The sequence below is a fragment of the Lemur catta genome, chromosome 19, assembly GCF_020740605.2.
Source record: "Lemur catta isolate mLemCat1 chromosome 19, mLemCat1.pri, whole genome shotgun sequence".
NCBI lineage: Eukaryota > Metazoa > Chordata > Mammalia > Primates > Lemuridae > Lemur > Lemur catta.
This window is the reverse complement of record NC_059146.1, coordinates 16896378-16910460: the sequence shown is the minus strand read 5'-3', so window position 1 is coordinate 16910460 and position 14083 is coordinate 16896378. Positions and strand designations below refer to the sequence as shown.

Genomic DNA, 14083 nt, shown 5'->3' with positions numbered 1-14083 from the left:
CTTTTTTTGTGCAGGTTACAAACACAAAATGAGACACCAATGGGAATCATTTATGAGGTAACAAAAATATTTTTATGCCATATGAACATACGCTTTGATAGGAAAAAAGATAAAAGCAAAATAATTAAAAATCGCTTTTTGTCTGAATCTAAACCATTTGCCTTTCTATTTAATACTTAAGGTTTCATTTCCTGTTAAATGCTTGATTCTATAGGTAATCCTAGCCCACAAATGGATTAAATTATACGTATGATAAAAAGCAATCTTTAATGACATTTAATATTATTTCTATTAAAATTTGTAACTATATTAAATAATGCAGGATTTAATAATATTTTTTCTAATCGATTTGTACATAAAAAGTTGTTTGCTGCAGGTGTCTGTGTAATGTGTTTGCTCATAGAACTAAACGCCACAGGTTGTATTCGTCAGACCCCAGCCTTTCTGGATTCTTTCCATTCCCTCGACTATTTGGGCAGCGCCGAAAGGTTTGAGTGTGTAACATAAAATCTGATAAATTCCACATTAGAGATAACGACAGAGCGTAACTGAAGCTCAGCGGAGGGAACTCCGGAGGCAGAAGCGTCATCTATCCTAAGAACACGTTTGAACCCTGAAAACATTCCGGACCAAGGGACACAGCAGAAGCGAAGGCAGAGCTGCACAACGTGCGCCCTGTCAACCTGAAGTGGTCAGAGGGGACCGCACGGGGACGCGGTGGCGGTGTCAGAGGCTGAGGCCGGGCGAGGGCCTGACGGGCAACGCCAAGATGGGGCTTGGCTCGTAGGGCCCAGGCGAGAGAGAGGATTTGTGCGGGTCAGCGTCCGGCAAGACCACTTGGGGACAACTGCGAGAATGGGCTGGGGCGTTCGGGTGGCGGAAAGAGCGAGCGCGGAGACCAGCGCAGGAGGCTGTAGGGAAGGAAAGTGGCCGAGAGTGCGACAGGCGGAGGCCCGAGGAGTCTCGTCTCGGGATCGGGCGGGCACCGGGGATGCCTGGCTGGGCACGATCGCCCCCTAGAGCTCCGGGGCGGTGGGGACTGGGGCGCGCGGTTGTCCCGGGCGACAGCGTCCGGCGGGCGAGTCCGGGGCGCAGGAGTGGCCCCGCGGGGCGGCGGCCGAGCACCCCTCCCCTGCCCTTCCCCCCGGGCCCCTTCCCACGACGACTCGCCGAGCGCCCCCAACGGTTCCCCACCCGGATCGGGCCGAGCGCCGCGGGGACCGGCGGGCGCGGGGTGGGGGTGGGGCAGCGTCCGGAGCCGCCGCCGCGGGGCCCAGGGGCGGAGAGTGGGGAGCCGCGGGGTCCCCGCCGCCCTCCCGGCCGACGCAGGTGCGGCCCCCAGCCCGCCGGCGCCCCGCGGAGATGCGGCCGGGCCCTTAGGATTAGGTGGCGGTCTCAGGTACAGGGGCGGACGCGGCCTGGGGGACCGGGGCAGGCTGGGTCCTTCTCCTGAGGACTGGGAGCGACTCGCGTTAATTTCCGGAACCTTCCAGCGCCTGGTGTTTGGCACATGGGAGATGCCCAATAAATTGTTTGGCGGAATGCGCTGCTGTTGTTTGCGGGGATCGCAAGACCTCCGGGGACGGTGGCGGTAAAACTGGGGCCTGGAAGACCAGAGGGACTTGTGCAAAGTGATTTGTGGGGAGCAACTGCGGACCCGGCAGTATGTGGCCGCCCGCTCCTGTTCCTGCCCCGCTTCTGGGAGAGACAAAGGGGATGTCTAGCCTTGGGCGGTCACCAGCCTCCCGTCCAAAATGGGATTGGCCGTGCAAGGGAGGGAGGGCCCTGTCAGTTTGAGCCCTCTCTGTAGTCGACATTAGGCCTCTGAGCTTTCTCCCATTATGAGCATCGATCAGAAACACAGTGAGTTCTCCAAAGTCTCCGTCCCTCGCACAGGCTGTTCCATCTTTTGTTGGTGGATCTCGCTGTATGCTGCAAGATCAGGGGGAATTAGAAGAGAAGTGAGGTCGTCTGTTTCTCAGGGTTTTTGACTAATGACCACTTCTTGCTACTTCTCTCAGCAGCTGAGCCGAGGGGCAAAGAGCCAGGGCTTCCACGCATCCCACGGAACAGCTTAGGCAGGACTGTTTCTCCGGGTGTGAGGTCACCCGGTGGGGCGGAGTGGGGGAGAGGTCCGGTCCTCCCATCTCTGTACCATGCTTACAGTTTGTAATCTTGATACTGATATCTGTTTATTTTGTTGTGGGAGAAATGGTTTTCATGCCGTGGAGATATTATACTCCCAAAATAAATTAAGAACAGCAATTTGGTAGATATGCAAGGCCTTTACTAATGTGCATTTGCAATGAGGATTCAGTGTTGTCTTGTATGTTAGAGTGGCCCACTTTAAAACTCTGCCATTGATTAAATAGAGCCTCTTGTGATCCACCTGTCCCCAAAGTAGATGATCCCAAATGGTATGGTATAATAGGCTCAATAATGGCCACCCAGAAATATCAAGTCATTATCCCTGGAACCTGCCAATGTTATCTTATAAGGGAAAAGGGTCTTTGGATACATGATTAAGTCAAGTATCTTGAAATGGGAAGATTATCTTGAATTATCTAGGTGGGCCCTAAAGGCAAACATAAAGGTTATAAGAAAGGCAGAGGGAGATTTGGTATAGAGAGAAGACGCAAAGGCAATATGAACAGGAAGCAGAGTTTGGAATGATGTGGCCACAAGTCAAGGAATGCCAGCAGCCAATAGAGCTAGAAGAGGCAAGGAGCTGATTCTCTCCTGGAGCCTCCAGAGGGCGTGCAGCCTGCCAACACCTTGACTTAAGGCCTGTGAGATTGATTTTGGACTTCTCATGCCTCCAGAACCATGAGAGAATAAATTGCTATTGTTTTAAGCCACCAAGTTTGTGGTAATTTGTTGTGGCAACTACAGGAAACTAATACATATGGCCGTGCTCATATATCACATAGCCTCCTCTTTTGATGAGCATTTTTCAACTCTCCAGCTGGGGCAATAGTGGGTACAGTAGTGCAGACCACTGTATATTTTCCTGAAAGAATTTGAATGGGGAATTTGGTAAGCAGATAAAAGAAATTAAATGGTGCATAGGAAAGAGGTAGTCTAGCACTTAAAATAATTTTTTAATGCACTTAAAAGTATTTCTATTAATATACTGCTGTATTTGCTCTGGCTAAAGAGAGTAAAGGTAAAAAGTGAGGAAAGCTTGATCCTTAGCTAAGTCATTATTGGATATCCATCCATCTTTATACCAAATGAGAGTTGCAGATTTCTGGGGATGAGAGCCAGGCCTGGAGAAAAGAGGGATTGCAGAAGCGCTTCCATGTGATTGGGTGTTAAGATGTGGCTAAAAGCAACCTCTATTCATCTGGAATAAGGACACTTCAGAGTCTTTGGGGTGCAAGGAAAAACAATATTGAGGTTTAATTGATTTACTTCTGGAACCCAGACAGCTAATTTACACTTCCCACTCTCACTCCCCCAATCTCCTTTCTTCTTAAAACTGCTTTTTGAGGTATAATTTACATACCATAAAATTCACCTATTTTAAGTGGATAATCTAGTGATTTTTCAATAAATTACAGTTGCGATCTATACCACAGTTCAGTTTGAGAACATTTCCATCACCTAAAAAAAGATCTCTCCTACCCATTTGCTGTCTATCCCCATTCCCAACCCCAGCACCAATCCACTTTTGATTGCTGGCCCACGCTAGACTTGGATTTTAGTCCCGTCGTTGGACTACTCCAATGGCTTTATAACTGGCCTCAGCTTCTACTCAGTATATTCTCTGCCCAGCCACTGGAGGATCACATGCCCCTGATTAAAACCCTCCAATGGATTTCCACTGCGATTGGATAAGCACCCAAATCCTTAGTATATGGTGTTTTCAAGGCCACATGAGCTCTACCCTTGCCAACCTCACCAACATCTTCTCAGGATAACTTAGGAAGGGAAGTGATGAGCACAGCGTTCCTTTGGGCGTGGTACCCAGTTGGCTGTCCATCAGGAGGCCTCTCATCCTCCCTTGACTACCCTGCAGCCTCGCTAGCCTTGTTCCTCGGCAGTCAGTGAGCACTGAGCTCTTCTCAGGGCCTTTGCATGTGGCATTTCCTTTTAAGAAGCTGCCCCAGGCCTCTGCAGGGCTGACTCCTTTTTGTCATTCAGTTCAATGTCACCTCTTCAGAAAGGCCTTCCCTAACATACCCTAACTAGAATAGCCTCAACTTCATCCCTCTGTACACCACTATTACCCTGCGTCATTTTCTTCATTGCACTTAACTGCTCTTCAAAACTATATTTTTGGTTTTTTCCCTTAGTATCTCTCCTTTCCCATTGGAATACAAATTCATGAAGGTAAAAACTTGATCGGTCTTGATTTTAGACAGCTCCATCTCTAGTATTTATGGAAACACTATTCATAGAAACACATTGTAAACTACCAAAATATCAACAACAGCAATTAATATTAATAGTTATTGAATGCTTGCTATATGCCAGGCCCTGTGCTAAGTGCTTTATCTGCATGAATTATGCAATTGGAGCTTACCACTTTTCATGTGGGAAGAGTAAGGGGAGCATGTCCTCCAAATATAGTCTCCTATATTATTTTTTCAGAGGCATTGGGCAGTTTTCTTTCTCTTATTAGAATGTTGATTTTCAAGATTGGATCAGTGTACATTGCCACTGCTATTGAACCTCTCTCTCCACATCCCTAAAAACTGAGCTGGAGAGGTTTTCACTAGGAAGCAAAGGAAGAACAAAAAGAATGGTGCAAATAAAAGCAGCATCCTAAAAGACCACGACCCACTGAGGGCACAGCAAGCAAGACTTCTGCTGGAGCACAGTGTATGTCAGAGGAGTAGCAGGAGATGGAGCTGGGAAGGGGTTAGGCCAGCTGGTAGAGGGCTTAGAGTGCTCGTCTTACTTCAAACCTCAGTCTTTGAGCAAGATACAGCAAGATGGCTCTGGTTTTAAAGGAAACTCTTAATGATTTTAAGAAGCTAGAAATATCATTTTGAGGTATTTTGCAGTAGGCAAGGGTTGATGAAAGCATGAAAATACAACGGGAGTAGAATAAACTAGATTTCATATTTAAGAATTCCTTCGTTATTACTTAAGACCAAACTTAAGTCTTCTTTACTGAGTTAAAAGATACTGTAGAAACAGACTCAACAGAATGTGGTGATTAATTGGATATGGGGTTTGCATAAATGACATCTGAGAACACTCGAGAAAGTAAGTTTGGTGGGAAGGTAGAGAGACCAGATTTGGGATAAGGTGAATTTAATACAACTGTAAACATATATGCAGAGATGTTAAAGGAAGAGAAATTCATTAAAATTTATCTACAGCCAAAAAATTTTAACCAAATAGGATGAAACTTGCTGAAAACAGTGGAATTGTTCCCATCTGGCCTTGCTGTGGACTGAAATCTCCTGTGAAAAGTCATATTTTTAGTTAGCTTTTTGCTGAATGTTTTTCATGGGAAATCATAGAATGTCCAACTTGGAGAAGATTTTAGAGATCTTCTAGCTCAACACTCTGCTCGAGAAAGGATACCAGTAGCTGTTGTTATCCCAACAAATGCTCATCCACCCTTAGCTTAAATACCTCACAAAGAAACCCACCATGTATATACTCAGGGTGCTCTAGTTTTTAGAAAATCCATCTCCACCTTGAACTAGAATCTGCTTCTGTTTACTTCTGTTCATTAGTCCTAATTCACATAGAGTATATTTGTTCATTAATTCATGAATTAATATGTGGCAACTCCTTACTTAGATGCATTGAGATCCAAAAATCCTGGTTATTTATCATTTCAGTACACCTATTTAAAATTTGTAGACCTGTTTTGATTCACCAGACAGAAGTTTCTTTATCCAGTAACTTCTCTAAGCACAAGAGCTGTTGCCTAGTTAAAAGCATCTCCAGGCAGTGAACATCAGTTTAAATTGTTAGAGGTATTTGGCTGGTCTGTTGAAGTCAGTTTGGACTGTACCTGGAGAAAGGTCAAGTCTGAGAATATAGATATGGGGGTCATATGTGCGTATAGGTTTACTTGCTACATCATCTTGATAATGCTAATAAGATCTGTGCCAATAAAATTAGAATTGGGCCAAAAGGGAGCATATAACTGAACACATATTCTTGTAAGAACATAGCCTGGATAAGTGCTACAGGCTATTAATTAAAATGTACTTTCATATGAAAGGAAAAATAATAGTTCTTGTTGCTATTGTTATATTTGTGTGTTTTAGGTGTTTTCAAGATCTAAAGTGATGAAAATGAACTTGCAAATTGAACTTTTTGAAAATAATAAATTTTAGTTAGTGAAATATATATTAATAAGCATATTTTAAATATTTTTGTCTTTTTAGGTGTTAATAGAATAAGTGAAAATAACAATAACCAGAAATTAAGGTATGTTTTACTTCTAGTTATATTAAAGAATTGTGAACATATAGAACTGATAAACTAATTTATTATATCTATATCTAATTTATTTTAGAAAACCTGAGCCTTGAACTTGATGAATATCTAGGCTGGAATATCCAAAATATAAAAGCTACAAGAGCTTTATCTCTGTGGTTTTCAGACTATTTTCAGTGGAGCCCTCTGTGTTCCACAGACGTATCTCTGGGGCAGAGAGGAGGGTGTTTAGTTGGGGCTCAGAAGATTTAAAGAAAGGTTTCCACTGCTTAAAAATGGATTGAAAAGCACAATTGTAATTTTATTTAGCAAAGGTGGAAACTGAGACTCAGAGATATGAATTTGCCCATGTTCTCACAGTTAATGGATGACAGAATTAAGTTTCCTGGTTCTGAGTTCAGTGCTTCTTCTGTATTGTGTCCTAGTGGATGGGTGGTGAAGTGTGATCCTAAATAGCTTAATTCTATATTACATTATAGTAGGCCCTGTGTTTAGTCACTGCAGATTAAATCCACTTTCTTTTCTGTTGGTGGACCTATATGAAACTTACATCTTCTTTCTAGATAAATAAAAAGACGTAGCCATTTGTTATGAGAAAGTAAGTTAGTATACATTGCCTAAATTATAAAGATAGTATTATTATTCATGTTATTACTATCCTATTATGTGATATACATATATATTGAGGCAGGTACCATATAGGAAGGCCTGCATATGAGTTATCTCGGTTAACCCTTATTCTTTTGGGGTATATACTCTTTATCTTATAGTCTTACAGAGGTTAAATATTGTTCTCAAAGTGATATAGCTAGTAGATCACAGAATTAGGATTTGAACCCTAGGCATCGATGACCACATCTAGAGAGAAAGAATGTGATTGAGAAAGCAGATAGTGAGAGTGATGTGAAGTTAATAAGCAATTAACAGTAACTCAGGCAGCTAAGTGCTGTTCAACATAAACTGTTCTCCTTATTTTGTTTCTGAGACTGTACCAGCCCAGATGTGTTTATTTGGATCAGTCCTGGGGGTACTTCAGAATTCCCCAAGAAAAACATACCTGAAGACTGGTTCTAGGGGAGTATAGGCCAGTTCTATAAAATTCCATCTCAGGTTTCTATGGAAGGCGGGGTGGTGCATCATGTTAGGGGCTTGAGTCATTAGTTGATGAATCCAAGAATCTAAATAGAACATGCGTTGTAAGTAATCTGTACCCAATCAAAATAGCGTTTGGATTCCAAATCAGCTTGCTATGGATACAGTTACTCATTCTATCATCGTCATGGGAGAGGTCCACCTGAAGTAGCAGCCATAAGAAATCAAGGTGACTATTCACACTAGGGAAAGTATGAGTGTACATCCACCATAGCCTTTTGGAATCTGAGGAGAAGGGATAAGAACCCAGGAGATACTTTTAAGCCCTTTAGCTCAACTGTATAATAAAAACCAGAGCCTATAAACTGTTTTTCTCCACAAGTTCCCTCTGTGTGGTCTGTGGTTTCTGAGGCCTTTCCTACAACATTCTAATCAAATAACTAGGGTAGAATATTTACATACTAATAGCTATTACTTGCCAGAAATTTAAGGCTCCTTTTCAATGTGAATCTGTTCATAATTTTAAATTGGGCAGAATTGTTCCTAATAGATCTTAGGCATACCAGAAGAGGCCAAGAGATCACCTCTGTATTTTACTTAGAGATTTAAAACAAATACATCTAAGTTCATGTTATGATCATGACCAAATCAACCAAGTGCAAAGTTTTCACAATTTTATGATTTATTTTTTGCCAGAAATCCTTAATAACTTCATAAGCTTTATGCCAGAAAATAAGAATAATATTTCAATTCTTGTAGTGTCATGAAAGTAGGGAAACATTAAATACTTGACCAAATTGAGGATATGGTCAATTTAAAATAATGTAAATCTGAATTACAAATATTTCTAAAATGCGGATTTCACTATTGTAAGGCACATAAAATAACTACCAGCATTGGCAAAGAAAGGTACTAAGCATCTTCTTTACAAATAAATGGTTGTTTTAAAACTCTTGTTTAAGTAAATAAACCTGTGCTGTCTTCTTTACACTATTATTTTACTAAGAAAGAAATTTCCTCTGAAGGACTGCCACTTTCCAATGGCCTGTTATGTTCAGTGGTACTGAATTAATGAATTGATTGTATTCGTCATCTTATGTCAAAGTAAACAGGCGTGATTTCCGCTTACCTTACTCTTATGTTCTGTTTCCTGCTTAATACCATTTGGGGTATTGGATTAGTATATGATTTCCCAATACTGGGCCGTGGTTCTACCTGTCCTTCTTATTCCTTTATGCTTTTCATCTATCTGTAATTTCTGATAACATTACTCAGTAATTTAAATTTTCTTAGTGTCATTTATCATCCTGAAGAATCCCAACATGCATCATTTTAGTGTATAAGTAAAATTATACAACAGTCATGATGAAACTTGTTTAAATGACAAGACTGTTTTTCCCCCCTCTCTTCCTATGTAGAACATTCAAATTGCCTAGCAATCTTGACTAACATTCCATTTGTTATAATTCTTTATGGACTGTCTCCCTATTTTCTACTTATTTCCTAAGAAATGATAGCACGAAACATATTAAGGTAGAATTTATCTTTAATTGTAGTTTTGAGAGATGGCACTGCAGTAATCAAAAGAAAGAAAATGTGAGTGAACTAAGAAATTCTGCTCAATAGAAGAACTCTGTTTAGCTCACAGGTTTTTAAAAAAGTTTTAACACTGTGCTTACAATCATGAATTAACGTAAAAACGATAAGCAGTGTATTATATACGATCTTTCTCTTTTCATCACTTCAATGGTCTTTCACCAACATCTATTTCTTTTTTTTTTTTTTTTTTTGAGACAGAGTCTCACTCTGTCACCTGGGGTAGAGTGCCGTGGCATCAGCCTAGCTCACAGCAACCTCAAACTCCCGGGCTCAAGCAATCCTTCTGCCTCAGCCTCCCAAGTAGCTGGGACTACAGGCATGCGCCACCATGCCTGGCTAATTTTTTCTATATATATTTTTAGTTGTCCAGATAATTTCTTTCTATTTTTAGTAGAGATGGGGTCTCACTCTTGCTCAGGCTGGTCTCGAACTCCTGAGCTCAAGTGATCCCCCACCTGTCTCGGCCTCCCAGAGTGCTAGGATTATAGGCGTGAGCCACTGCCAATCCTTTTCTTTCAATAGGCAAGTTAAGTCCCTTTATGTTTATCAACAACTGTTACGTTTGGTCTAAACTCTGTCATATTATTTTGGGGTATAATTACTGTATGCATTATGCCATATTTGCTGTTTCTTTATTTGGTGGGTTTTTATTGTTTTTGTTTTTGTTTTTGTTTTTACTTTTAAAACTTCTTTTGTCATTTAAGAAGGTTTGTATTTTTGCTCTACTGGTCCCTTTTATATTAATACTTTTTCTAATGCACCTATAAACGCTTGTTTTCTTATTTAACCTTTTACTTTTTGTCAGTTTAAATAGGATCCTTTGACCACTACCTATTACATTTACAATGGCCACTTTTCAAATGAAACAAGAGATTATGTTTAGCTATTTTATGTAAACGTTCAAGAGTATTCTTGTAAATAATTCTTATAAGCTCCATTACTATAACTGATTTTTCAAAGTTCTCATGGAATAATACAAGAATTTGCTATTCTATGATATTTCTGTGAGAAATGTATTGCAGAATTTTAACTTCAGCATTATGGATTACTGGGCCATGTTCTAGATATATATCAATTCTCATTTTCAGTAATTCTTTTAGGAAGTTCGTATAATCATAGAGGTCTTCAACTACAGTTATTCCTTTCCCCAGGATGCAATCTCCAGAAAAGAGAGCATTTTCCTCTTCTAAGGGGAGAACTATGTGATCATTAGTGTGGCCAGGTGTATATATAACTCTTAGAGTGGCTCTCTCAGTTTTAATTATATCATCATCTTTCAGATAAATATATTATTGCTCTCCAATTCCTAGAATTTCTTGTCTATGAAGATTCCATGGGAGTTTTTTAATACAATGGGTAGAGTCTGGGGCTGGTCCCCACTATGTAGGTGTTGGTGCCCTGCAGGGTCATAGGATGTGCCCAACACGTGCACCACGTGACTGGACAGCCCTCAGTGCCTGCAACATGACAGCCATCTCCGCCTCAGCCACAGCTGGTGCATGGCGTGCCCAGCTTCCGCAGCACAGAACAACAGTATAACTTTAGGAGACACCTGAGAAGAACTACCTCAAATCAGAGCACTAATTACCATAATAATTAAAGTATTAGTTTTTGATTTTCAAATTGTCTTTAATGACTCATTTGGTCTTGAAAATCAATAATTTTCTCAAGATTCTATTCACTTATTAATTTTATGTAATAATAAAGTATTTCTGTATAAATATTTTTTCTAGAGAAAAATTATTGCTAAATTCCAAATATTAACAAAGTCAGCTCCTGTTCTTTTATGAACTTTTTTCACATACTACCTTATTAATAAAGATTGAATCCTTGTCTTTTGCAGACAAGAACCCAAAGAAACAAACAGAGAAGCATTTATAGTTCAAGATCTCTAAGAAGAGGTAGCAATATTTAATATGGAATCAAAACCTTGTGAATCAAATACCGAAGATCTTTTATCAAGTAGTGGCATCACATCCAATGGAGGTATGTGCCCTTTATAAAACAAAATGAGAAAAAAATCAGAATTTAGCAATCTTCATAATATTCATGGAAGCTGCTATTTTTAACTATGTTTTGTTTTTAACTGTATGGGTTACAGACCATGGTCATGTATGTCTACCATATTGTTTATAATTCTACTTTTTGAGGAAGAAATTGCTTAGTTTTTTTAAACTAGCATATCTGTTTTTTAGCAGATGTTTATATTACCTTTTTGTTTTAAAAATAGTTTCCGTAGTGAGGCACTTCAGCCTTAGCACATTCCACCATGTTTCCCTAATGCCTTCCCTTCCTGCCATGTTTCCTGGTCTGCCTTAAGTCAGAATTCTGTATCATTTTTACTTCTTTTCCTCACCCATTTCCACAGGCAGTCGGGTACCAAACCCTGCTCTTTCTGTCCTCAGAAATGTCTCTTGAGTCCATTTTTCCCTCTCTGTTCCCATTACTCTGTTCTGGTTCAGGACCCTATCACCTCTGATCCAAATGATTTCAGAGATTATGGATGAAGTTCCTCAGCTGTAAGTCTTAAGCACAGCTCCTTGAGTGGAGTTCCTCTTAATCTGAAGACCTGTGACACCCAACATAAAATGGTAGGGCAGGAATAGGATAACCACTATGAACGCTCCTGGTTAAAAAGGGGGAAGCAGGAATACATGGGTCCATCATCATTCTGAAATCTAGCTGGGCACAGGTTGACCATTCCTTGATTGGGACTCAAAGCTTGGGAATAATTCTCCATGGTTGAAACTAGGTTTGTATTTTGTTTGTATACTATTACAGGTTTGTATTTTGAAAAGGCTTCTCTGGCTTCAGTGTGGAGAATGGATTAGACGTGGGTAAGACTGAAGGTAGAGAATCCAAGTAGGAGGCTACTGTCCTCAGGACTCTTGAGTTTGAATTTGAGTCATCCTTCCTTTTGGATGAAAGGTGGTAGCATGTTTCTAACTTAGTGGTTTTCTCAGCCTGCTTGTGGAAATTTGGTCTTCTTTCTTTCTTTCTTTCTTCCTTTCTTTCTTTTCTTTCTTTCCTTTCTTTCTTTCTTTCTTTCTCTTTTTGTATCTCACACTATCTCTGTCCCTTAATCTAAGCCAGCAGTATTTCTTGAATATAATTCTTGAAAACCTTTGTGGATCTCCTATGAATCTTACTGAGTTTCACTTCTTTTTTTCTTCCTTTTTAGATATTGGTATTTCCTCAGAGTATTCTTCTTGCTCCTCTTCTCTTTTCACTCTATACTCTGTCCCTGATGAAGCCATCGACTCCAAGGATTCATTAGAACTCAAAAAATGATTTTGACATGGGGCCATAGTTTAGAACCACTACCTTCATGAGGCAGAAAAATAGGCATTCATTAGAACTTATATGCTGATGATCTGAAGGCCTTATCTCTGAAACAAAATACACTCCTGAGCTTTAAGTCCATGTACAGTATTTGCAAATCAGACCTATTACATGGATGTTTCTGAAGTAAAACCCAACCCAAGAACCACTCTGTTTTGTTTTGTTTTGTTTTGTTTTGTTTTGTTTTTTTAAAAGACAAAGTCTTGCTTTTTCACCAGGCTGGAGTGCGGTGGCATCATCACAGCTCACTGCAGCCTCAAACTCCTGGCCTTAAGCATTCCTCCCACCTCGGCCTCCCAAAGTCCTGGGATTACGGCATGAGCCACTGCGCCTGGCCTCCAAGAGCCATTCTTGGTGTGTCCCTCTGTCTTAATTACCACATATATTTCTCAAGTCCCTGTCCTTATATCTATCACCACTGCCTCTTGCTTTAGGGAAGGCAGATTCTTGCCATTTCTCGCCAGCATCGTTGAAAGCCTCTCCTACTTGGATTCTCTACCTTCAGTCTTACCCTTATCTAATCCATCCTCCACACTGAAGCCAGAAGCCTTTTCAAAATATAAACCTGTTATGTTACTTCTCTACTTTCAAGTCCTTTAATGATTCCCCTGGGCTTTCCAGATGAAATCCAAACTCCTTGGCATGACCACAAGGCCCTTCCTGATTTGTCCTGCATTTTCATTCTTGTATCTGGCCACTACTTTCCTCCGACCCAGAATATCTGTGCTGTCTCAGACCTCCCGGCCTATAATCATGGTGCTCCCACTGCCTGGAATGTCCTTCCTTCTTTCCCGTCCTCCAGACTGGTTAACTCTTACTCATAGATACTTGAAGCTTTGTTTAGCTTCCAGTATCTTTTGATCTCCCTTCTCCCCTCAGTCTGTTCCTCCTTTGTACTTTGTGTTTCTCTCTCTCAGAGCTCTTACTACCCTTTCACTTGTCTGTTTCCCCCATGAGACCTCAACTTCTTCAAGGTTCAATAAGGAAATCACCTAGCATAATGTTTGCCATAAAATTATTTTATGAAAAAGTTAATTAATGAATTCTTTAATATTTAGGTTCTTCAAGTCCATTTTTTGTGTCATCTGTTCGTGGTACAATAATTGAAAACACATCTTCAGCTGGGACTTTGACACAAACTCCTTTTTTTCCTAAATATGAAGTGGAGCTTGATTCTCATAGAAAAATCACCCCTTACCATGGAAAGGAACACATTGAACGTGTTTTGGAAGAATATTCGCATCAAGTCAAAGATTTGCAGAGAAGACTAAGTGAAGTGAGTTGCATTCTTCTCTTGTAGCCCCTGATGCCATTTTGGGGGCAACAGTGAGGGCACATTGCCTTGTTAATAGAACCTAAACTTCCTGGAAGAAAAAGTTAACAGTAGATTTATTGGTTAAACTTGTTTATTTGACTTGTGTCTTTTATTCCAGTATTAAAAATTGGGCTAATGAAAAATCTACATATCTATTTTCCTTTTGTTAATAATTATTCAGAATGCCTTGGTTTCATGATACATAATCAAACTTCAATAGCTCCAAATTATAATTAATGACATTTATATGCAGTTATAATTAATAATTGGTGTAGGCCTGCTGTCCTGCTATCATGATACCTGATTTCTTTTTACAAAGCAATG

The 14083-nt window shown here is 40.4% G+C and overlaps 1 protein-coding gene across 1 annotated transcript in view; it reads left to right on the top strand.

Moving 5' to 3' along the window:
* The first annotated feature begins 1321 nt into the window (after positions 1–1321).
* Positions 1322–14083, top strand: part of CCDC158 (coiled-coil domain containing 158) — a 62498-nt gene continuing 49736 nt past the window's right edge. Inside the window, exons 1-4 of the mRNA XM_045532862.1 lie at positions 1322–1399; positions 6360–6402; positions 10946–11088; positions 13503–13720. Coding sequence (XP_045388818.1) covers positions 11019–11088; positions 13503–13720 — 288 coding nt within the window. The 5' untranslated portion in view covers positions 1322–1399; positions 6360–6402; positions 10946–11018. The remainder of the gene's footprint in view (positions 1400–6359; positions 6403–10945; positions 11089–13502; positions 13721–14083) is intronic.